This window comes from Cuculus canorus, chromosome 7 (genome assembly GCF_017976375.1).
Source record: "Cuculus canorus isolate bCucCan1 chromosome 7, bCucCan1.pri, whole genome shotgun sequence".
In the NCBI taxonomy this organism is placed as follows: Eukaryota; Metazoa; Chordata; class Aves; order Cuculiformes; family Cuculidae; genus Cuculus; species Cuculus canorus.
The window spans coordinates 15,372,614-15,397,022 of record NC_071407.1 but is presented as its reverse complement, the minus strand read 5'-3'; the positions used below and the strand labels follow the sequence as shown (position 1 = coordinate 15,397,022).

General features: G+C 50.7%; 2 protein-coding genes across 13 annotated transcripts in view; both read left to right on the top strand.

The window, feature by feature from the left end:
- The window catches only part of ENTPD1 (ectonucleoside triphosphate diphosphohydrolase 1), a 68,234-nt gene extending 59,338 nt beyond the window's left edge, over window positions 1-8,896 (top strand). For 6 of the 11 annotated variants that reach the window (XM_054071642.1, XM_054071640.1, XM_054071643.1 and 3 more), the window contains 3 exons: window positions 904-1,023; window positions 1,224-1,361; window positions 1,521-8,146. In XM_054071642.1, coding sequence (XP_053927617.1) covers window positions 904-1,023; window positions 1,224-1,361; window positions 1,521-1,727 — 465 coding nt within the window. In that variant the 3' untranslated portion in view covers window positions 1,728-8,146. Of the gene's footprint in view, window positions 1-903; window positions 1,024-1,223; window positions 1,362-1,520; window positions 8,147-8,294 lie in introns of those variants that run through there. The other 5 variants (XR_008450686.1, XR_008450689.1, XR_008450685.1 and 2 more) reach the window with 5 other exon arrangements.
- Window positions 8,897-10,073: 1,177 nt separating this feature from the next.
- CPN1 (carboxypeptidase N subunit 1) lies at window positions 10,074-22,588 on the top strand. 2 transcript variants are annotated; one of them, XM_009565316.2, is made up of 9 exons: window positions 10,074-10,467; window positions 13,703-13,899; window positions 14,582-14,737; window positions 14,999-15,181; window positions 16,679-16,790; window positions 18,045-18,184; window positions 18,491-18,590; window positions 20,419-20,537; window positions 22,308-22,588. In XM_009565316.2, the coding sequence occupies exons 1-9, from the start codon at window positions 10,245-10,247 to the stop codon at window positions 22,437-22,439; spliced, it is 1,362 nt and encodes a 453-aa protein (XP_009563611.2). In that variant the 5' UTR covers window positions 10,074-10,244; the 3' UTR covers window positions 22,440-22,588. The 2 variants fall into 2 exon arrangements, with proteins under 2 accessions (XP_009563611.2, XP_053928183.1); XM_054072208.1 differs by lacking the exon at window positions 10,074-10,467 and adding an exon at window positions 12,424-13,024 and having other exon boundaries at window positions 22,308-22,587.
- The last annotated feature ends 1,821 nt before the right edge of the window (window positions 22,589-24,409 follow it).

Below are 24,409 nucleotides of genomic sequence, written 5' to 3'. Positions count from 1 at the left end.
CACAGCACAGTAAGACCTACCCCAGTACTACCAGTACTGTATCATTCCCATTCTAACCCATCTCCTTTAGGCATCTCCTTGACGAGCTCCATTTACTGATTCATTTTTAAGCAACCCTTCCTGATCGCCAGCACCAGAGACAGGAGAGCCTGTTGCAGGCTGTGCGTGACATGCTGCTCCTGTAAATCTTGTCTCCTGAGGTCAGTGGCGATTACAGAGCTGCAATTCATCCAGAAGTGTGTGAGCAGTACTGAAACCAGTCGGTCAGCTCACCAGTCTCCTTCTCAGGTGTGATGAGACAGTGCATGCTCTGAACACGTCATGTTTGACACCACACTGAACATCAGTCCCAGAGCCACAAGACTTCAGTGGCTGTAAGGCTCTCTAGGGGAACTGTTAATACTCCCTTGCGCTGTTCACAAACTGTGCCCTACTTATCAGCTCTTGACCATGGTCAGAGATGGGGTTTCTGGACTTTGGATTATGTGTGCTGGGACCGTGTACAGTCTTTTCAGATCATCATCTCTGCTGTTTGTTGCAATATTGGCTGCATGCTCATGTCATTCAGTTGCCAAAATGGGATCACAATTGCATTGGGCAAGCACCTTTCACCATGTGCCACTTGGCCACCAGCACGTAGAGAGAGATTTACTGAAGTACTTCAGGATTCTGTGGTCAGTGAAGCTCCTACCTCCATCTTCATTTTGGGGTCTCTAGCTTTCATCAGCTCTGAGGAGTGTGTCTCAAAATGACATCACTCTTGAAAATAAAACTACTTTTGTGTATACAGTGTTTCTTCTTGTATTTCTCTATCTGCAAGTAAAAAATATTTTCTTTTGTGAGATTTCTGCTGTCCTGCTCATGCTGAGGCTCAGTTAGGTTAAAATATTCTTTCTCTTTCAGGCTTTTTCTGCTTTCTACTTTGTGATGAACTTTTTGAACCTGACCAGCGAACAAAGCCCCGTTGCCCTGGACAAAGTGGCCAGCACCGTTGAGAGCTTCTGTGCCCGGCCTTGGCATGAGGTGAGCAGTGCTTGGGGCAGTGGGCTGGAGGTGCCAGGTAGCAAGAGCTGCTTATATTTTTTTCTGTAGGATAAATGGTTAGGGGCAACTTTCAAGGCAAGAGGGGAAAGATCCTCCCAGCACCTGCAGTGAATGCTCAGACACAAGCTGGAGCAGCGGGAAGCTGTGTTTAACAGCCTGTTGACTTCCTCCTTCCCTAGGTGAAGACAGCGTATCATCAAGTAAAAGAAAAGTACCTGAGTGAATATTGCTTCTCTGGAGCCTACATCCTCTCTCTCCTGGAAAATGGCTACGAATTCACTGAAAAGAACTGGCAAAGAATCCACTTCCTTGGAAAGGTGTGTGTGTTTCATGGTGGGGAGGGCACTACCCCAGCTGCTAACTGCAACCACTGCTGTACAGCCCAGCCCTTTTTCCCCAGGGGTGCCACTGCCCTGGCAATGCCATAAGCAGCCCCTTCACCTCCCAGTGCTGATTCTGCTCCTCTCCCATTTCAGATTGGCAGCAGTGATGCGGGCTGGACCCTGGGCTACATGCTGAACCTGACCAACATGATCCCCGCAGAGGAGCCTGCTGTGCCCCCTCTTTCCTACGGCAGTTACGTGGGGCTGATGGTGCTGTGCTCCCTCGTGCTGGTGTCCGTGCTCCTGTTTGCCTGGCTTCTCTTCCACAAGCCCAAGTGCCTGCAAAAGGGGATTGTTTAGGAAGAGCCTTGTGGGGAGAGGGGCCATGTCACCCGAGCCGCTCAGGGCTAGGAGACCCCGGCAGAGCAGTCACTGCTCTCAGTGCCCCTCTCACTGAACTGTGTACTGACTGTGTGCAACAAGGGCATTTATTTCTTCTGAGTCACACTTGCACTGACAGACGTTGGGACATCAGGCTCACCACCTCTCTCTGCCAAGGACAGACAAGTGGGTGTCTCCTCCTTAAATGGGTCGTACTTTCATTCAGTGAAACTTTGCTGCTTGTTGGGTTTTGCCCAGCATTATAAAGAGAAAAGCAGCAGCTCCTGCAAGGGTAATCTCAGGTTACACATCCCACTGAGCTCTTGGGAGCGATCATACACAGGGTGATCCTGCTCCTCCTCTGATGAAACTGTTCCCGAGAGCCTTTCCCACACCAGCACACCTCTGCTCACCTTCCACACCCTGAGCCCTCACAGCCCTACAGCCGGGTATGGCCACCTGCAGCTGGTTGGCCCCTGTAGGCTGGCCAGACTCCCAAATATCACTCTGGGAAAAGAAGGGATGATGATGAAGAAACTGAGTGTGCTGGTGGTCTTCAGCCCTTAGCTGGGCTCTGGTGGCTGGCTGCTCCTTTGGCAGGTGGCAAGAAGCCTCTTTCCCATGTCTTCCTGATGTTGTTGCTGGACCAAAGCTGGCTCATGGTTACACTGAGCCATTCCCATGTCCCCAGGGAAGCCGGGCATTGCTGATTTCTGTAGGAACAGCTCATACAAGCTGAGGGTCCTTGACCAGTAGCGAGTGATTATGCCTACAGTGACTCTGGTGTGATCAGCATGCCTACAGGTGTACACCTGCTAAAGCAATCCAGTGTCACTGTGCTGATCATACAGCAGCCTGTGATCTAGGGAAGATGTTTATTAGGTCATGTTCCTTTATAAATAGACAGCTGGCAAAAGTAGTTAACCAGCATGAGCATGCATAGGTTGAACCACTCTTTCCACCAACAAAATCAGTGAAAATTTGCCTTTCCTACCCTCATGGCTTAGGCTTATTGCATGACCATAAGACCCAGGGCTTTTGAGTGCACGTACTGCAGCCCATCTTCTGTCACACAACTAGGGCGATGCCACCAATTAGGTCCGTGAATCACTTTCTTCCATTTTTCTGTTCCTTGGTCCAAAATAAAAGAGGTAAGTCAGAATTCCTGTTTTATAAAAACAGTTGGAAACCACTGGTGCCTGTCTACCTCCCACGAAATCTCAGAAATCTCTTTTCCTAATGACTTGTAAGTGTTGAAGGCCGAAAGAAAGCAGATATTGTGGAGAGAAAGGTGTGGCAAACACACCTTCATCTGTTTCCCCAAGGAAAGCTGAAGAAGGCATGGAGGAGATCCGGATATGCAGCCCCAATAAGGCCTCCGCTAGGCAAGCACAGACACAGACCTCAGAGTTTCCATGCTCTCCCAGCCTATCCCTCTGGATAGTGCAGGCTGGAAAATGTCTCCCAGTTATTTCTACATCATTCCTGGAAGTAGGAGCCGTAATATATTGAAAGACCTAAAAGTAAGGGAAAAATCTACCCTGTCTCATGGTAAGATCTTTGGCCAGTTCATTGTTCTTCCAAAAATCTGTATCTTATTTTTGCTCTGAATTAGCTGGCTTCAGCTTCTGTTGGATCTTGTTCTGCCCATTTCAGAAAGACTGAGTAACTCTGCTATCAAAATCCCCTTTTCCTTGCTGGTGCTTGCGAGCCGTCACTGTATCATATTAAATAGATTGATCTTCAGTCTGTAAAGTGCTCTGTGCTGACTTCACTTGTAGCTCTCGACTCCACTTCTTCGAAAATTTTTCCATCTTTCTGAAATTTGGACACCAAAGCTTTCAGCAGGGGACTGTAGTAGAGTTGCTAACAGTGGATATAAAAAGTAATACCCTCTGGATTTGATATGTACTCTATATTCCTCATTCATATACCTCAGGGCCAGGCCTGCTTACTTATGAGAAAGTTTTGGGGCTGTTTTGCCCAGTCAAACTATTGCAGCTTGGCCTTTTTTTCCAGCCGTTGCGTTCCAGTACAGCTGCCGTCTCACACCATACATCACTGGTTCTTAATACAAGCCGCTTTGCCTTCCACATGGCTCCACTGAAACATGTACTACTCAAGGAATATTCTTCCAAGAAAGTGATCCCGATCAACCCACAAGTGATGCTTCCCCACACTGTTTTTCCATTGACCAGTTTTTGTTTTATCTGCAAACATTAAGATGTTGGAATTCAGGAGTCTTCCTTCTGTTATTTTCAGCAAAGATATGTGGATGAGAGATTAACAGTAGGTTTTGGTCATGCTGGAAAGCGTGTAGGAGGACTGTGTGATCAGAGCTGCTCCAGCTCCCCAGTCAGCCCTATTTGCAACACACCCCATCCTGTCTCACCTTCCTTGCATATGGAGTCTTCGTAGCAGAGCAGGTGCCCTGGAAAAGCACCCTGCACGAGTTAACACATCCTTCCTCCAGATGAACACTGTGGAAACATGCAGAATGGTAATTTCTCTCCTGACTCTTTGGGGATCTGCTGTGATGCTGGAAATAGCAGATCAATTGGGATATTTCAGAAACTCCCATGTGGAAGCTGGTATGGAGAGAAAGGCTGTGCTAATCTGCACTTCTGATCCCTCCCTGCTAAGGGTTTATGCCAAAGGAAAGGGTCAAGTACAGAACCTGGGAGAAGAGCTTCAGCAATGTTTTGTATCCTTACTGTAAATCTCATAGTATTAATATTGTTAGCTCTTCATTCTGGAGTCAGGTGATTAGCTGGTACCTTTGCTTACTCCTTCCTGCCCTCTTTCTATCATTTTTTTGTTTGAGTTTTGGGGTTTTTTTTTTGAAGCTGTAAACGTGACTTGAGTGCAACTTAAAAGCCCTAAACTAAAATAGATATAAAATATGTTACATTATTTTTAAACCTTATAACTTTTAGACTGCATTTATGAATCAGTCCTTCCAGAAATAGTTTTAAGGTGATGCCAGATGGGCCATTTAAAAACCACTTGAGCAGGCTAAGGCTCCAGGAATTTGGTTGACCAAATGCATCCTATCAGAGTGAGACCCTCTCATATCCCTGGCTGTACTTGAACCCTTTGAGAAAAGCATGATTTTTTTTTCTCCCCACTTCCTCTGCTATTTCCAGACTTTATCCATGGATGCTACTCAGAGTTCAGTTTCAATGAACATTCATTTCTTTGCTGCATCTGACCCAGCTGTTTTCAGCTCAAGTGCACGTTCCAGAGCCACCTAATTCATACATGAAGATCATTCACAATAATCGTGAGAATTTCTATGTTTACCAGCAGTAATACAGTATCACTTCTCTTGTTAAAGCAGTTGATCTGCCTCACTGATAATCATCTGTGCCTTATTTCTAATTTGATAGCTTCTGGCATTAATTTCCAGCCACTAGCTCCTGTACAGTTTTGCTCTTCTGCGTTAATGCATCTTTAAAGATCATAAGTTCTTGTCTTTAACATATTTTTCACTGATCAGCTCTGCTAGGCTGCCAAGACTCCAGACCTTGGTCCTCCCATTTTGCCACAGGAAGCCTGGAGATGTGCTGCAGGAAGGTGGGATGAGTGTTTCTGGTTTGGGTTCAAATGTTAAATGGTCCATTGTTGGGAAGGTTCCTTGCAGGACGAGTTGATAGATTTGCAGAGTGCGGGAGCAAGCCGGTCTCTCTGGGTCCAAAGACTTCCACAAGCACCCAAGTGTCAGGTCTGAGGCAAAACTATTAGAGAGGCTGAGATTTTCAGGGGTCAGAAGAGCAGCCTGAGTGCCTGCAGCATGCTCACTTCTTGCAGATAACCACCAGTCCCCACCACAAGCTCTAAGTACTCTCCACTCTCCTCCCCAACACAGCCGGCTCTTATCTGTGCACAGGCTACAGCTGATTTCTTTGGCCCTACAGCAAAGCGGTGTGGAGCTTCTACTTGGAAGAAAGCTCTCAGAAGTGAGGCCATCACCTCTGTGGTGAGAGGCTGATTGGCAATTGATTGCTGCTGGCTGGGGCTCCCCAGCTTTTCCAAGAGCAGCTCTCAGCTGGATGCATGCCCTCTCCTCATCCATCCCAATCCTTCCCATGCTCTGTGCTGGGGGGGCGGGATGTGTGGGCTCTGTGGGGCTGCCAGCTGCGTCACCAGGCTCAACAGCCTGTTCAGGAGAGGCTGGGGGACAGACCCAGGACAACAGTCCCTGCCACCCAGGCCACGTGCTCTCTTGGGGCTCTGCTCTGATGAAAGGGATCTTTGTTTTGATGCACAGACAAATCTCTGTATCCTTATCACAATAAAGACTTCTGAACTGATGCTAGAAAAGTTTTCATACTGTTTTCCCAATGATGGGAACTTGCCAGTAGCAGGATGGAGCTTCTGGCACTAAACCTGGAAAAGCCCCAGGATGGTACTTCCTCTCTTGCCAGTTCCCTGAGTGGGATCTGGAGTTCCCAGTGGATGGGCAGCATCCCCTCCTGGCAGAGAAGAGCACTGTGGGCCTTCACAGACTCTGGGGAGCCTCTCTCCTGGGAAAGCTGCTAGTGCCCAAACCCCATCCTTCCTTGCTTTAGCTTCCCCCTGACCTCCCCAAAGCAGCTTGTTCTCCCCTGCTGCCCAGTGGACAGCTGCAGTCCTCTGTCCTCGTTTTCCCTCTCCCTCCCCAAGTCAGCACTACTAGCACCATGCTGACACTGCAGCCCCCCCAAAACAGGTGAGGGATGGGGCACCTGTGCCTCTCGTTTGTGGGGCCGTGCAGCTGGGTGCCTCTGCACGCAGCCACAGCTGTAGCTCCGCCAAGGCAAACATACTTGTCAAAGCTCATCACTTTTCTTTCAGCGCACACTCTCCTTAGTTCATTCTTATGGCTCTTAGCTTGAACTTTCCTCAATTTTTCCAGTCTTCCTCTGATAACAATATGGCTGGAATTAAAACACATCGGGTGGAGTCTTCCCACAGCCAGCTATGGAGGGATCAGCTTTTTGCTGCCTGTGACCCTCAGCTATAGAGCTGATGGATGAGGGGAACAGAGCTCACATTCTCATTCCTCGTATTCTCGCCGCTCTGGCACAGACTGTTTCTGCTCACCCTCTTTATCCCACTGCCTCAAAGTCTCACCATCTTTGAACATCTGGGGGTGGGGTGTGGATGATCCATCCCAGATGTATTAGCCGCATTTTCCAAGTTAAGTCTTTGTTTACTTCCTGCACTGTTTCTAAGAACTAATGTCCTATATTGTTTGTTTCTGCTTTCATCAGTGTTTTTCAACATTAACTTATTATTAGCTTAAAGCTTCATTCGTGTGTTGTTTTCCTATAATGTAATCAGAGTCAGGCTAGGTCGGATCAGACAGACAGGACGTTGGCACTCGTCTCCAGCTGCACAATGGATGAGGATTTAGATGGACAGTTAGAGAAAGGACACGATCCTTCTCTTCTAGCCTTCAGCAGCATAAGAAACTTGTGAACAAGCAGTTGCTTCTGGATCTGCATAATTAATAGCTGTGCATGTTCCAGTTCTCAATTAATCCTATTCTCTTTTGCATCCATTTAACTTTGAGCTTTAAGAAGGTAATTTCATTGTGTCTTGTGTGCAAAACTCTTTCCTTCAGTTTGACTTAAACCTGCTGCCTGATAACAGGCTGCCTCCCTATCCTATGGATAACACTGACTAATTCTCCAGACTTAGTAGTGGCTGAGATGCATTCTCCGCCCACCCCAGATTTTGCTCTTGGCTCCTTTTTAGGATCTAACGGTCTGCCTTTTCTTGTTTTTCACATCAGTGTTGCTTTGTCTGCATAGGAAAGGGAGTGCTTTTCTCATGTGTCCCTTGGCAGCTCTGCAGCTCTAACCCTGCCACTGCTGTTGCAGGCCACTGAAAACAGCCTGGGAAGGGAAGGGGAGGGGGAGACAGACCAAACATGGGGGTTTTGCTGTTTTACTACAGCCCTGCTTAGTGCTCCCTGGCTGCCAAGGAACACTGGCTAGTGCTGGAAACGTGCCCAACTCTTTTGCATCGCCTTGGTTGCTTGGAGAGAGCAGCTCCACGAGAATCCAGCAGCCCTGGGAGCAGTGATGTGAGGGAGGCAGGGCATTTCCCACCACTGCATGAGCCACCAGCTCCACAAAATACCACCAGACATGACTTGCTGTAGAGACATGAGCTGCCCTGCCATTCCCATGGTTGCCATACCCATACTCGCCATGCCCTACCATCACTTCAGCTACTTTTCCTTACTTTTCTAAAGGAAGAAGCTTTCTGGGAGTAGCTGGCACCTCCACACCCCCAGCACTGTTTCTTGTTACCTGATTAAGGATAGGTGCCATGCCATTCCTGCTCTTCAATGTGTGTTGCTCCAAGACAAGTGGGGTTGTGGTGGGATGGAGCTTAACTGGAAGAAGGTATTAATATGGGTATTGCTATCTTTATATATGCCTGATAATCTTTTTGTTGTTGTTGTTCTGGCCATGTCTTCAAAAGATATTTGTGCAAAACCAGGACTTTTACAACCTTTTTTTTTCTTTTTTTCTTTTTTTTTTTTTTTTAAAGGGGCCAAAATTGAGAGGATGCTGTGCAGATGGGGCAGGAGCCCAAGAAGACACAGGGACGAGGAGAGAAAGGACCGGTATGGTTGGGCTGCGGTAGAAGAAAGTTGAAAGTGGGAAAGACTGAGTAAGCCAAGCCAGGAGCAGAGAGGCTGTGCACTTTGCCCACCAGCCTGCATCATTCATGCTATAAACAGGGACTCTGTGGCTTTAACACTGCTCTTCCTGGGAAACTGAGGCAGAAAGGTGGTCAACAACCCACATGGGTGTGGAAGATGGGTGGGAAAGCAGTGAGGTGCTAGGCAGCACAAGTGGAGGATGTTTTGCTGGGGGAAGAGGCAGCCAGAGCAACCCTTGTCACAGGTGTTACAGCAATGCAACATGGATCTACATTAAGGCCTAAGGGAAGGCAGATGTTTAGCATGGCTCTCAGTACCCCAAGAAGCCCATTGCTCATGGCAGGAGAAGATCCTTTTCAGGGTGGCCTGGACAGAGCAGCCTAGTGTGCTCGTGTTAGCAAAGGGAGCCTTTCTCCTGATGTGCCCAGACACGACTGTAAAACTTTTGGTGGTATGTACTCATGTTTGGGGTCTGTGTCGGGGTGTCCTAATAAAGATCTCTGTCACAGCTGTTAAGCTGCTAGATTTTTCATAGAATCATTGAACAGTTTGAGTTAAAAGTGACCTTAAAGATCATGCAGTTCCAACCCTGCTGCCACGAGCAGGGACACCTCCCACTAGACTAGGTTGCTCAAAGCCCCATCCAACACTGAACATTTCCGGGGCATGGGGCATCCACAACTTCTCTGGGCAACCTGTTCCAGTGCCTCAACACCCTCCTAGCTGCCTCCCACAGCTGCGCCCGTTTGTGGGCAGAGCACACGGACTGGGGTGACTGCTGCCCGCTGGGGCTAAGGTGCGTGCGGCAGAGGGGGCAGAGGAACCACCTTCCCCCAAACCCAGAAACGGTCTGCAGCTCTGTTTCTCAGCAGACAGCAGAGCATTTTCGCGTGCCTTTAGGCTGTTCTCCGCTGCTGCTAGTTGCCCAGTGCCTGCTGGAGATCACCATTCCCATTTCCAGCGCACAGTGGCGCAATACCAGGAGGGGAGCACAGGGTACAGTGGGGTTTAGGGAGGCTGCTCCATTGTGGGGGTGCAGGTATGGGTCCCGCTCACCCCTGCAGCACTACCATGTGACTATACCGCGTGGACTCCTCAGCGCCTGTGTTTAACCACATCAGCAAGTGAGCCAGGGTTTGAAAAGGCAAAAGATCCTGCAAAAAGCAGGCAGAGCCCTGTCTGCACCCGTGGGCTCCGAGCAGAGCTCCGCTTGCCGGCACCCGCTCCTTGCCCTGCTCCCGGCCGAGCTCTCCGGGCGGGCAGCGGCGGGGAGGGCGATGCCGTCCCTGTCTGTGCATCCCGGGAGCCGCGGGACGGCCGGGGCTGCGCTGCCTCCCTCCGCTTCCCCAGGAGATGGGGCAGGAGAGCAGGCGCGGCTCCGGGCTGGGGGGAGAGCGGCGAACGAGGGGGAACGGGGCTGCGGGCGCCGTGCGGGCACCGGGGCTGCTCCGGCGCCGTCCCCACCGCTCGCCTCTTGCCCCGCCGAGGGCTCGGCCGCGGGCAGCCCCGCTCGCCGTGCGCTCGGCAGCCCCGGCGCCCTCCGCAGACAGTTTTCCAGCGCTCCTGCCGTGACAGCCCGTGGCTGCGGGGGCCTGTTTGCTGTCCGGTTAATAAGTGAGCCGGGGCGGCGAGGGAAGAAGGGGGGGGGAAACTTCGCCGCCGTCGCGGCGCGGTGCCGCGGGCGGGCAGAGCGTTCTCGCCGCGGGGCTGCGGTTCGCCCCCCGCCCGCAGGTGCAGGGGGCTGGCGCTCGGGAACTGGAAAGAGCTGGTTGGAGTTTGCACTTTAGGCTGCGGGCGGGGAGGGAGAGCGGGGGGCGCGCCCGGCGCGGCGGAGGATGGCGCGGTGGCTGCGGTCCCTCGTCGGAGCGCTGCTCCTGCTCGAGGGGGCGGCCGCCCTCAGCTTCCTCCACCATCGCTACGAGGAGATGGTGCAGGCCCTGTTCCGCGTGCAGAGCCAGTGCCCCTACGTCACCCGCATCTACAGCATCGGCCGCAGCGTCGAGGGCCGACACCTCTACGTGCTGGAGTTCAGCGACTACCCGGGCATCCACGAGCCCTGTGAGTACAGGGGGTCAGGGACCCATAACAATGGGGGGGCAGGGGCCCATAAGTATGGAGCCACAGGGATCCATAAGTATGGGGACACTTGGACCTGTAAGTAAGGGGGTTGGAGACCCATAAGTCAGGAGGTTGGAGACTTGTAAGTGTGGGGGGACAGGGACCCATAAGTATGGAGGGACAGGGATCCATAAGTATGGGGGCGCAGGGACCCATAAGTAAGGCGATTGGAGCCCCGTAATTATGGGGGGATGAGGACTCGTAAGGATGGGAGCACAGGAACCCGTAAGGTGGTTGGAGACTCTTAAGTATGGGGGGACGGGGACAGTGGTTTGGAGAGACGAGGCTTTGTGGCTGCACTCCCTGCCATGCGGCACCATCAGGGCATGGAGTGAGGGGTATTTCCCTTTCCAGATAGGAGTCCTGGCGATGCCGGGGTGTCAGACAGTGCTGGCTGCGGCAGGGACCCCACATCCAGCCCAAGGACACGCACACAGGATCCACATGGGTGCATTGTGCTTATGTGGGCTGCAGCGTGGCCCAGGCGCGTACTTTGGACGAAGCTCTGATTTTTCAGTGCAAGCTAACATGAGAAGCCAAACCTGCACGCCACCTGCCCTGCCACCCTCCCTCACCCAAAACACAACGTTTTACAGTCAGGGAGAGGCTGAGCCCAACCTCCACCCTTTGCTGCTGGATAGTGGCAGGAGGGAAGAGTTAAGCCCTTTCTCCTCCAGACCCCAAAGCAAGGGGGACAGCGAGCGAGGGACCGCGGCAGAGCAGGTGCTGTGCTGTGCAGACCCTGAGCCAGGCAGGTCTGGGGGATCTCTACCTGCTGCCACGTGGCCTGCAGAGCCTCGGCAGCAGCGGCCCCTGAGCTGTACAGCGCGGAGACGCCGCTGAGCCAGACCTTGCTGGCAGACGGGTGCCCCTGGGGGACCGAGAGGACCAGCCGGCTCTCCCGGCTGGGGCTGTGCACACTCTTGCTTTTCCACCTTGTATCCCTGGGCCACGGCTGCAGACAGGGCTCTGCCTACTTTTTTCAGGATCTTTTGCCTTTTCAAACCCTGGCTCACTTGCTGATGTGGTTAAACACAGGCGCTGAGGAGTCCACGCGGTATAGTCACATGGAAAACTGCCGGTAGTGCTGCAGGGGTGAGCGGGACCCATACCTGCACCCCCACAATGGAGCAGCCTCCCTAAACCCCACTGTACCCTGTGCTCCCCTCCTGCAGCCCTGAGCATTGCCTTCAGGGGTGCCGGGAGGCAGGATGGAGGCTGCCGGCCCTGTTTGGTACAGGGAAACGTGCATGGCACTGAGGACACCTCAGGCACCTCCACAGCACACCGGGAGCTGGTTCAAAGCAAGGAGTGAGCAAAAGCAATGCACCAGTAGATTTTATACCTGCAGAAATGCTGGAGAGCAGCTGGAAGGGTCACAGGAGGTGACCAAGATCAAACATGCCCCAGGAAGGCAGCGTGGACCCGTGGCCCTGATTTTGTCGCATGGGCCACCCTCAGGCTGGCACTTTCAGCGTGTAGAGTAAGGACTTCAGGAATATCTGCACTCAGCCACAGAAAGTAACTCCAAAAAGTAAGCCTAGAGTCAGTAGGCTTACGTGCAGTAATTAGGGCTAGTGTGGCCACGTGGGTGATGTTTAGGGGTCTGCATATTGAAAAAGGCTGACAAGTGCTGCCGCAGGCTTGAACAAAGCAGAGGAGAATCCCTGCTGAGACTCTGGGTTTTTTTAAATAAAGGCTGCTCGTATCCCCATGACATTTTTATAGTTTTTATAACTGGATTACCTAATTAAATCAGTTCTCATGCCTCCAGAGGTCTAACCAGGTCAAAACATGTTGCCCACCTGTGGTGTCCTCTGCTGAGGCACAGTGATCAAAAGATATGGAAAAGCAAAATTTTTTGACAAAAAAATCATTTTTTTTTTTAGAATCTGTCTTCAGCTTGTCCAGAAGCGGTATCTCCTCCCCACACAGCGAAGGCATGGGAGATTTTGGAAGCAGCAGATATCTGATGCATGGGGCTGCGGTGGTTTTGCCGCAGGGATCCTGACAGACACCATGCACAGCAGCGGGGCTGCATGCTGCCACTGTGACTCTGACCACTGCTCGTGGCTGGAAAACTAGTGGTGCAATGGCAGTCTTAAGCTCTGGCAAGCTGACATTTGTAATACCCTGTTTTCCCCTGACCCTTTCTTGTGAAAGTCAGCCATCCTTTTTAACCAAATCCCCCTCTTATCTCTCATCCTACCGCTGCTGACTCCAGCCTGCAATGGGGCATTTTATTTTCCCACAAATAACTGCTTTAAAAGCTCATCTGGGAAAATATAACCCATTCCTCACATGTGCTGCCTCTCTTTCAGCAAAGCAGTCAGTCCTGTTCCAGGCAGTCTCTAAATCTGTATTTCAAGACCTATTTTAGAAAAGTCAGTAGCAAGAGCACTTTTTGGTCATAAGGAAGCTGCCCAAGGAGCAGTTTGATCTCTCTTCAACTCAGCGACTGAGGGTTTCTCCAGGCTCTTGTCCCTGTCCCTTGAAGGTGAGGAAGCCCCTAAACCTTTTCATGGAAGGCAGGTGAAGGGAAGGGAGTGGAGAAACTGCCAATGCCTCCCACTAGCACAGTAGTCAGGAGCTGACAGGCAGCAGCCAGAGGTGACCAGGCTCTTCCATTGAAAAATGATGTCTGCAAGCCAGGGATTAATTTTATCCTGCAGAGTAATGAATAGCTCCTTAAAGCATGCAGAGCTAGGAATTTGCCATGCTAGTGAGAGGCATTGAGAGGAAACCACAAAGGGCAGAGGTGGGAGAACTGGCCTGTCCTCTCCACTGCCACCCACCACAGAGCTGGGAGGCCCCAGCCCCGCAAGGCTCTGGGAGACAGCAATCCTACTGATGCTCCCTGCTGCCTCTGTGCTGCCTCTCCCTAACCCAAGACCAATCCACCTGCAAATGCATCCCCTTTTGTGTTCCAAAAGTGAGCAGAGACCTGGTGGAGAGCCTGAGCTGCCCCCAGGGGTGCTGTGGCAAAGTGGAGGGAAGCCCATATGGAAACCATGCCATGTTCCTTCTCTGAGGTTTGCATTTTCCAAGGGTATGGGCTGTTCTCCCGATTTATTAGGGGTCCTTTGGGTTTGTCCAGGCTCCCTGCACTAGGAAATGGCTCCTCCTCTATGTTCCAGCCCTGGCTGATGGTGTCACTCTCTGTTGTTCTCTCCAGTGGAGCCAGAGTTCAAGTATGTTGGGAACATGCATGGCAATGAGGTACTGGGTCGTGAGCTGCTGCTGCAGCTCTCCGAGTTCCTGTGCGAGGAGTACCGCCGGGGCAACCAGCGGATCATCCACCTCATCCATGACACACGCATCCACATCATGCCCTCCATGAACCCCGACGGGTACGAAGTGGCTGCCAAGCAGGTACCAGGCAGCGATCACCTCCTCCAGCCGGGTAGGGGCAGAAAGCCCTTCAAATCCCTGCAGAATCCCTTTTACTCCGCCTATGGGAAGGCGACATCTTTCCTTTCCATGCCCTGCCAAATTTGTCTCTCCTAACTGACAGTTGCTGCTCTTCAGCTCCCATGCCAAGGGCTCATGCTGTGTATCCCATTCCAGGTGGCCCTGGCAGATGATGGAGGAGGCTTCTTACACCTGCCTTACCCTCCCCAGAAGTTATTTGTCACAGGAGGGTCACTGCAAATCCCCTGCCTCAAACTGGGAAAGTGGCAGCTGAATGCCACTGTCATGAGCAGACAGGGACATGAGGGATGGGGCGGGGAGAAATTCTCTAGTCCCCCTCCAGAACCTCACCCATTCCATTGTACCGCTAGACCTTAGGGAGGTATTTTATTCATGGCTCTTTCAGCTGAGACAAATTGTTTATTTGGCTTGTGCCTTTCTCTGTGATCCTGGAGAATGAAGATATTGTTATTGACTTTCCTTGTCAGTACCAATACTCTTTGTTCTCCTGCCAGCAATAACACACGTGTTGTGACTAGAAGGCACCAAAGCGCCATTAAGACAGCTGATCCCTGCTGCTCTGACACCCAGCCTGCCTGCACCCACCCTGTTCTCACCCCTGTGATGCACCTTTGCCCCCCAGGGCCCGGACAGCAATGGGTACCTGACAGGGAGGAACAATGCCAACGGAGTGGACTTGAACCGCAACTTCCCCGACCTCAACACGTTCATGTACTATAGCGGGGACATCAATGGGCCAAATCACCACATCCCACTGCCTGACAACTGGAAAAGCCAGGTACCAGTCTGGGATGGTGCAAGGGCTACAGCATCCTCCTAGAGCGGCTCAGCAAATATAACTGACGCAGGGTATGTGCCAGAGGAGCCAGCCCTGCACATAAGGGCGGGCGGTGGAGAACAGAGGAAGCTGCAAAGGCTGAAGCAGGCGTGTTGTGGGGCAGAGTCTGGTGTGACCGATTGTGCTGCCTGACCAGGAGCAGCAGCTGGCTCAGAGATGGCTGAGCTCTTTTGCCTGTCCCCATCCCTCTTCTCCTCACAGGTGGAGCCAGAGACTTTGGCTGTGATCCAGTGGATCAGCAGCTACAACTTTGTGCTCTCAGCCAATCTGCATGGTGGAGCAGTGGTGGCAAATTACCCATATGACAAGTCTCATGACCAGCGGTTCAGGAACCACCGGCGCACGGTCAACACTCCTACCCCCGATGACAAGTTGTTTCAGAAGGTGAGCAGGGCCCTGGTGTATGATGGCATCCCTACAGCCCTGGCAGGGTGCAGCACATCAGAGCTCACTGGGAGCCTCCGGGTCAATGCCCCATGCAGGGGCCAAACCAAGAAACCTGTTGGAAATAACCATCAGCAGACTACGGCATTTCTGCCATCCACTGGCTTGTGAGTCAGGTCAGGGCAGTCCCACAGTGATCCAGTCCCACCACACAGGCCAGATTTCAGGAGACCCTTCCTCATCGATGCTGTGCTTGGGTTACCCATAACCCCAGTATCACCAGTGTTTTCAGTGCCACTGTACTCTTTGAGAGCTGGAGCCTGTCCCCAGTTTTGCCTCACTGTCATAGGATGTATAAGGGATTTTTTCCTAGAGAGATGGCAGGGTCTGTGTGGGGGGTCTGCTGAGAGCAGGATAGGGGAGGTGGATGCCCAGCAGGGTCTTCTGGACAGTGAAGAATAAGGAATGCAACAAAAAGAGCAGTAGGAGCATAGACTGACATCAGGGACTGTATCAGTATGTGCTGCTGTTCCTGCTGGCACTAGCTGATGCCTGTGTTTTTTCTCCATTGTGAAAATGTCCCAGAAATCCATGCCTTCAGTCACAGCTTCCATTAGGGAGTACCCACCACAAGAAAAAGAACAGCTAATGAGAAAAATAAGTCTGAGCTGGAGTTCAGCCTCCTCTGGAAGCAGAGACTGTGTAGGGGCTTGCCAGGACCTGCTGGGATCAGGGCTGCACTTGGACTCAGATGTAGAGAGGCTGCAGTGTGGGGCGTAGGCTAATGATACCCACATAGCCTCAGGAGTCAGAAATGTAGGCAAGTAACTGTTTTACTGCTGAGAGAATGAGATTACACCAGCATCTGAACCATAATACAAGGATATAGAGTTTGCATTAGAAAATGCAAACAGTGTTCTCTCTTAAATTGTGTCTCACGCAAAGGACAGACTTTGGATGCAGTGTCCTGATTTCAGCCCTGCCTTCCTGTCTAAAAATAAGCAGCAATCTTAATAAGGGCAATAAACAAGCAGTTGCCAGAAACAGAAATTGCCCAAACTCTTTCCTAATACAAATTCCACTGATATATATGGTATTTGCATCAGGACTGACACTGGTTAGTTTTTCTTGCATATCTGCTCCCCCTGTTAGTGCCATTTGCTGTGTGGGGACCAGCACTGATGGAGCTGGGTGGCCCTGTGTGGGCCTACTGCCCTCTGCTCCCCCTTATCTCAGCAGGAGCGGGGCTGGAGCCGTTTGTGCCATCAGCAAACCTCCAACTTGCCAGATTTCTGCTCGTCCTCCTCCACCTTCATCTGCCTACACTTCGTAGAGGCCCTGGACACCTCATGTTGTATTTCAGAGCAGTAAAATGTGTGAGATGCCTCTTGTCTGACTTCCCTCCCACGTTCCCCAGAGAAGTCTGTGCAGGAGGGGGGATGTTTGCCCAGAGCCACCCACTGCTGGAGCATTGACCGATGGCTGCTCTCTCTCTAGCTGGCCAAGACCTACTCATATGCCCATGGCTGGATGCACCGTGGCTGGAACTGTGGGGACTACTTTGCTGATGGCATCACAAATGGGGCATCCTGGTACTCGCTCAGCAAAGGTAAGGGCTGGGCAGGTGCACACCGCTCTCAGCAAGGTGTTGAGCTCAAGCGAGGTGAAGAGAAAGACAAGAAACCTCAAGACAGGATGGTTTGGGTCAGGGCTGTGGTAACAGCACTGTGCCTATTGCTAGACTCCATTCCGGTGTATGCATTTCAGACTGGGAACTGGCTTGAAAGACTGGAAGTGGCTTGGGAGAGAGCCACAGAAGTAGCTGAAATGTGCAGAGACCTGCTGTGTGCTGCTGGATGACTGCAATCTGTTAGTGTATTTGAAAACGCTGTGGCATAACTCCATCGAGACCCAAAACTGTGACCAAAAGGAAGACATTTATTGTAGCTGCTGGCTCCTGAAAAATCTGATTTAAAAAGGCATAACAAAGAAACCGAAAATCAGCAAATTAGGCTAGAAAAAAGATTGGAGAGCAACTAAAGGGGCATACAGCCCCTGTAGTAGCAAACCTTCCTGAGCCACTGAAAGCAGAGTGGTGAGTGATGTGGTTGAAGGAGGGAGTCAGGGAGCTACAAGGGGAGGGGGCTGCATGGGAGAAGAAGGCTCTAGTCATGCTGTTATGGAAGGAGGAGGCAGCACCTGTAGAGCAAAAAGAGAAAGCAAGATGGTTCTGTTAGAAGATAGACATAGGCCAGGATGTCTGGGATATAGAATGTTCTGAGTTGGAAAGGACCCACAGGGATCATTGAGTCCAACTCCCGTCCCTGCATAGGACAACTCCAAAATTCACACCATGTGTCTGAGGGCGTTGTCTGAATGGTTCTTGAATATTGTCAGGCTTGGTGCCATGACTGCTTCCCTGGGGAGCCTATTCCAGTACTCCACCATCCTCTTTTCCTAATATTCTTCCTAAACCACCTCTGGCACACCTTCCTGCTATTCGCTCGGGTCCTATCATTGGTCACCAGAGAGTGATCAGTGCCTGCTCCCCCTCCTTCCCTTGTGAGGAAGCTGTAGCCTGTGATAAGGTCTCCCCTCAGTCTTCTCCATGCTGAACAGGCCAGGTGACTTTAGCGACTCTTTAGACAGTTTCTCCTCTAAACCCTTCACCAACTTTGTGGCCTCTTCTGGACAATCTCCAGTGGCCTTATATCCTTATTATACTGTGGCACCCAGAACTGCACACAGTACTCAAGGTGGAGCCACACTGGTGTGGAGTAGAGTGGGACAATCGTCTCCCTTGACTAGCTAGAGGGAAGGGGGCCTTGCATTCCCCTGGCCATGGACTCTTCTTTTCTTCCAGGCATGCAAGACTTCAACTACCTCTACACTAACTGCTTTGAAATCACTTTGGAGCTGAGCTGCAATAAGTTTCCCCCTGAGGAGGATTTGGAGAGGCAGTGGATGGCCAACCGCGAGGCCCTTGTTGCTTTCATTGAAGAGGTAAGGGAGCAGCCCTGGGACTTACACCCTTCTGCAAACCTCCATGGACCCCAGTCCTGATGGTAGGGGACCAACAGGACCTGGGAGCACAGGGGTAGAAAGGAGGCAGTCATGGAGCTCGCTGGATGCTGGTGGGCCTTGGGAAGGTTGTTGTGTCCTAGATTGGCTCTGCTGGGAGGACAGGAGATCCAAGGGTAAGGGGAAAGATGAGGTTGTCCCCAAAACTCCACCCTCCTCCAGTGCTTAGCAGTTTGCTCTTGAGCAAAGGAGGGTCCTCGGCCCAGCAGTCTCTCTCCCTCCCTGCAGGTTCACCAAGGCATCAAAGGCATGGTGTCAGACGAGAACAACAACGGCATTGCAGGAGCAGTGATTTCTGTCCAGGGAATCAGCCATGACGTCACCTCTGGTGGGTTGTTGGTCCCCTTTTGAACAGTGCCTGTAGGAGACTATCTGGGTATGTGGGAAGGGGGTTAGCAGATGAGGCTATAATATATATGGCCAGAGTGGTTTGCTTCCAAAAAGCATTGGCTGTGAGGATTGAGCAGTCCACAGCAACTTACTGTCCATGCTGGACCAAGGAAGGCTTAAGAAAACTTAGGAAGGAAAGAGGTGAGAACAGGAATGCAAACCTTATTGTGAAAGACTTCAGGAAGTCAGCTCCGATTTTATCCAAAAGAGAGGAGAAAATGCATTTGTATGTAACCAAAGAAAAGATTGAAGAAGTAATCTACTGAAGTATCTAAGTAACTACACAGAGCTGAAAATGTTGCTAGCAAAGGACACAATGGCAGCACAAGATGAAAGGCTGAAAGTTCAAGTCAGACAAATATAGACTGAGAATGAAGTGCCGCTTTAGTTTGTGGTGGTTTCTGCCTTGCTGGCCATTTTTAACCTCCTTTTCATGAACACCTTTCTCCGTTCAGACCAACCATTACAGACTGGTTGGACTGTGAAATCCTCAAAACTACTTCTGGACATAGGTCTATGACCCAGTGACGCTCTAGTATTTAGCACTTATTATGCCAACCTGCATAGGAAAGAGGAGTTTGCAAGAGGTCATAGAATCGCAGAGGTGCTGGCTGAAAAAGCTCTCTGAGATCTCCTCTCCAACCTCCTGCTTGGACCAGGATTGTCCCCAACATTGGATCTGATCAGCCATCACTCCCTCCAGTTGATTCTCACTGCCTGTCAAGAATGGAATTTTCATAGCCTCTCTGATGTCCTGTCACAGGGCTGCACCACCTTCACGGTGAAGTTGTGCTCCCTCATCCACCCAAGCTGCCATGTGAAGTAGCTGCTGCCCCCTGTTCTATCCCCTGGCTCCATCACCTTTGTAGCTGCCCATCAAGTAGCTGCCAGGTGCAAGCAGATCGCCCTCCACATCCTCCCAGCCCAGCTGAGCCCACCCAGTGGGCCCTGAGGTCTTCCTGTGGGTTAGGTGCTCTGGTTCTCCCACACCTCTTTTGACCCTGGGGCACCAAACCTGGACACAGTATCCAAATGCAGCCTTCTCAGGATGGAACAGAGGGAGAAAATTATCCGCTCTGATGTGCCAGCCCTCTTTTCCCCTGTGAGCCTGTGACTCATGTGTGTCTCACTCATAGCAATTAGCCCCACTTAAGCTAAAATGACACAGGCTGCCTGTAATGATTTCTCAGATTGGCAATACCCATTCAGTTCCATAGATGGGAATATACTCAAATTGTCTAAGTAATCCATAATGTGCTGTATTGTTGACAATCCCCTGTCCCTAAGCACACAACACGCAGTCCCCCAAAGTGCTCCTCAGGCTTCCTTATGCAGAGAGAATCAAGCAGGGAAGCATCTGAGCAATTAAAACCTGCTGATAACCCAAACATGGCAGAATTATGTTATACATAAGGAATCAGACTGGAGCTGTGATTGCTGTTAGATCTGCTGTGATCTGACTGGCGAGCACTCAGATACACAGCCTCTGAGCTCAGGCACAGCCAATGCTGCTGTACCATCCCCTTTCTTTCAGTGTTTACTTGCAGAGTGATCTCTTTTCAGTGGCACTGAGACATCACATGCAGTCTACCACTGTGAATCCAGCCTTACAGTAGCCAGCAGATCTGTAAAGAAGGCCAAAAATTGCCAAGGTTTTGAGGGCTACACATTCTTATGGAAGTACACTCAGCAAGAGCGACTGGAATGGCTTTTGTTTTGCTCCCTGTGCATCCTGTGTGCTTTTTTTTTCCCATCTTGTGTTCCAGGTGATATGGGGGATTATTTCCGGCTGCTGCTGCCTGGTACTTATGCTGTCACAGCTTCTGCAGAGGGGTACCAGCCCCAGACAGTGACAACAACAGTGGGCCCAGCTGCACCTTCATTGGTGAGTCAGGCTGCATATTCACCAGAGTGTCTCCAAATGTCATTACCCAAGGGAGAAAGAAACACAGCAAGGGATGTCTAGTGAGCAGCAGAGAAAGGAGATGGGATGTATAGTATTGCCAATGGCTGTGGCTGTCTGCTTTAGCAGTTATGGGACTCACAGCTCACATAGGACATAACAGAGTTATGCAGCTCACAGAGAGGGACAGGGTGAAGGCAATGCCATGTGCCTCTTGATTCCTTACTGAGGGCTCAGAGCTGCACTGGGCTGCTGTGCCAGCTCTTGTGTCCCTCTGCCTCTTGGCTGGGGGGGTAGCCCCTGGCTGGGGATGCTGCTCTTTAGTTCTCCCTCTATCTTCCACACGCTCCAAGATATATGTAAGTGCTCCCTATAATGTGGAGGCAGCATCTGTTCCCATTCTCCATTATCCCCCTGTCTCTGTGGGTTTCAAGTGTTTTGCTATCATCTCCATCGTGCCTGGAACCAGACACATTATCAAACTCCTAGCAAGAGGCTGAGGTCTGCCTTTCTTCCTGCCAAGCACCCAAGACAGAGGGGAACTGATTGCCAGCAAAGAACAGCTGAGCACCTTTGGGAGATGAAATGAAACCCAGATATTTTTGACAACAGCGTGTCCCCTACAGTCCTCTTCTGAGGGTAGGCTGGACAACTAGAAATCGGTTATAAAACCAGTGGGTGGTGATCCCTGCCCCCGCTGTTGCCTTGTTGAACATGGCAGGACTGCAGATGCAGCCTGCTCTGAGGACTGGCAAGAACCCCCCAGCTGCAGCATCCTGGCACATCACTTGCTTCAGTGCATGTACCCTGGTCAGGCTCTGCCGTAAATACACTACAGTGGTTCTCCCACCCTCCATCTCTTCATCCGATCCTACCCAGCCTCTGAAGTTCTTCCAGAGCTGCCCTTTTCTCAGGATTAGAAGCCTTCTAATTTTCGTCCTAAATTTATTTATGGTTAGTTTATCCCTATTTGTTCTTATGCCAATGTTGTGCTTTAAATAGCTCCTCTTCTTCCCTGGTATTTATTCTCTGATGTATTTATAGAGAGCTGTCAAGTCCAGTCCTAGCCTTTGTTTTGCTAGGTTAAGCACTCAGCTCTTTGCCTTCCTTTTTAAAATAGATTTTCCTCTTTACCATGCTACCTCCAGTTTCACCTCTCTGTATGGCCTCCCCATTCCCCATTTATATGATACTGTGTCCTGCACATTCCTTGTCCCCTTCTGTACATGCTTTAGTGGATGGAGATTTCTTTTCCAGAGTCTTTACCCTGGATCTACTGGAGGCACTGGTTGCTGAAAGACTCAATAAGCAGGATTCAGCAAACAAGATGCAATTAAAAACTGTCTGTCCTTAAGTATTCTGTGTATTAAATATTTACAGAGATGCAGAGCAATGGTATTTCTCTACTCCCTGGTGAGAAAAGATGAAGCAAGAGCTTAGCCCAGTCCCTTGCCTTGCACAGCTCATCTTCCAAACAGTCTGAGGACATTGCATTGCCTGAGGAGCAACTCTCTGAATAAATGTAGCTGATTGTTGGTACAACATTTTCCACAGGGGAAAAAAAAAAAAAAGGTTTCCAGCTAATTTAAGCACTGAGTTCCCATTGTATCGTAACACTGGCTGAGGCCCCTTATTGCTTGTCTTGGCCCAAGAATCAGCTCCAAAAGCTAGCAGCGGAGACAGGTCCTGCAGAGCCCTGAGCTAGCAGAGTGCACACGTGCTGTTACGCAGCTATTTTTATTCTTTCTCCAGGTGCATTTCCAGCTCAAACAAGATGTGGTGAAGAAGCCCCCGGAGCGTAAAGCCTCAGGCACACGTATGAACAACAAAGCCCTTCAGAAGAAGGTAGTGCCAAGAGCCACCCGCCGGGGGACTCAAAGATGAGGACAGCTCGCTTGGCTGACAGCTGGGGGAAGCCTTTTATACGAGACCTGGCTAATGATTCCAGGCAGTGAACTTTCCAACAGTCCAGCATGAAACTAGCCCAAATCATTAGGCTATTAAACAAGGAAGTATTTAATCCCTGAGCAAATCATGAAGTCATTCCCAACAAACTGTGTCTAGGCTATGGTTCCCTGGGCAGCATGTCTGTAGCTGCTGAGCTCTTCCACAGTTGCCTCATCTAGGAGAGCTCTGCTCCCTTTACCCCTAGACTCAGTTGCTACACCTCATATGAGATACCCAAATACTGGTGCAGAGTAGAGAGAATGCATCCAGGCCCTGGTATTTGACTGCTGCACTCACAAGGTGGGCACATGAATCCTGGCACTGGTCCTCTGGGTGCAAGTGCCATGGTTCTCCTTCAGGTAAGGATGATTGTTGCCTGTAACCCTGAAGTCGGGGGAGGTCAGTTGTGAAGCAATCGGTGAGGTGAGTAGCTCTGAACAGTTTGTCCCACACATAGCACAACTATCATCGGTTAGCAGCACCACAAGGAGGAATGCAGCACTAGGATTTGGTGGTCCAAGTTCATCTCCTGGCTGACGTCACATTTATCTTGATGTGCAGATGGGACTGTGGTAGCTGGTTGGGATTACTTGTAGTCAGACAAGCTGAAACGGTGCACGTTGGCTAAAGCCAAGGATTATCCCATTGCCTTATGTCTTTAGACCCAAACCAGATGGCTCACTGAAGGGTCTGTTCTAGCCAACACAAACAATTAGTCTGAGCACAGGAGCAACTAGGTGAGGTCTGACAACCAGTGACAAGTAGGAGTGCAAGACAGGTGATTTGATATCATTTGAGATAAAATTCCCTGAACCTTGGTCTGGTCAACGTGCAGCAGGGAAGGGTGGGGGCGTGATGCGGTGTGCTGTGCAGGTACAGCACAAGCCATGTGAGTTGTGATTGTGTCAGGGACGACATGACCCATAGTCTGGTGGGGTGGGGTACTGGAGGCTGGACCTTAAAATGCTGCTTAGGCTGTCTGAGCAGGTTTGGAGTGGAAGCAAGAGTAGAAACAAAGCTGGTGATTTCCACAGGGAAAGTATCTTAAGTAGGCAAAACTATTCTAGCATTCTTCATAGCAAATAAGTAACTCCAGAGGGATAAACAGTCCTACTCATGTGCTGCAGCACATGGTGGGGCTGGTTATCCCAGTTTCCCCCACAGAGCCAGCCCTCCGTTGCACTAGTTCTCCATGTATCAAGCCTGTCCAAGAAGCATCCCACACACATTTTCTTGCTCCTTCTCTCTTGCAAACATCTCTTTATCTCTTGTGAGCAACCTCTACCACCTTACTGCATAGACAATATTCTGTACTTCATCCCTCACCATCACCTCCTCCTCTGTCTCCGCTATAAGACGCTAGTGCCATTTTCAGCCCTAGACCACTCTTGTAGCTTTGCCTGCTAACAGAAGCTGTTTTTCTGCCGAGTCACTTCTTGGAAATGCAGAGCAAACTGTCCCTCGTGCGGTATCTATTTAGGCTATTGCAAAAAAGTGCCAGCAATGGTAGTGCATTTAACCACAGCTGGGAGTGATTTCGGTCTGCAGAAGCCAGTGTGGGCTGGAGAAACCAGCCAGTTCCACATTCACAACCAAAGCTGAATTCAAATTCTCTAATTTTTTATCTTTTGGTGGTGGAAGGAAGCAAAAAAGGACAGTGAGGCTGAGAGGTTCAGAATCATGCCCAGGGGCATCAGTCCAGACACTGAACCCTCCTGTTTGAAGTCACATGTCAGTGCAAATTCACCCAAAAGATTCCCTGGTGGACATGCAGGCGGGATGGGGAAAGACACCTTGTGTGCCATAGCTTGGCCCCATACAGCATGCAGAAGGGTCTGCCGTTACCATGCAGCAGACCCATGTGCAGGAAGATATTGCTGCCCCCAACCACAGCACTAGCTCGGCTG

Bases quoted from the DNA above. Each gene is read 5' to 3' on its own strand.
- CPN1 (XM_009565316.2), top strand. From the start codon at position 10,245: ATGGCGCGGTGGCTGCGGTCCCTCGTCGGAGCGCTGCTCCTGCTCGAG. The intron at 13,900-14,581 runs GTACCAGGCAGC...TTTGCCCCCCAG, and splicing joins ACGAAGTGGCTGCCAAGCAG to GGCCCGGACAGCAATGGGTA. The intron at 14,738-14,998 runs GTACCAGTCTGG...TTCTCCTCACAG, and splicing joins CTGACAACTGGAAAAGCCAG to GTGGAGCCAGAGACTTTGGC.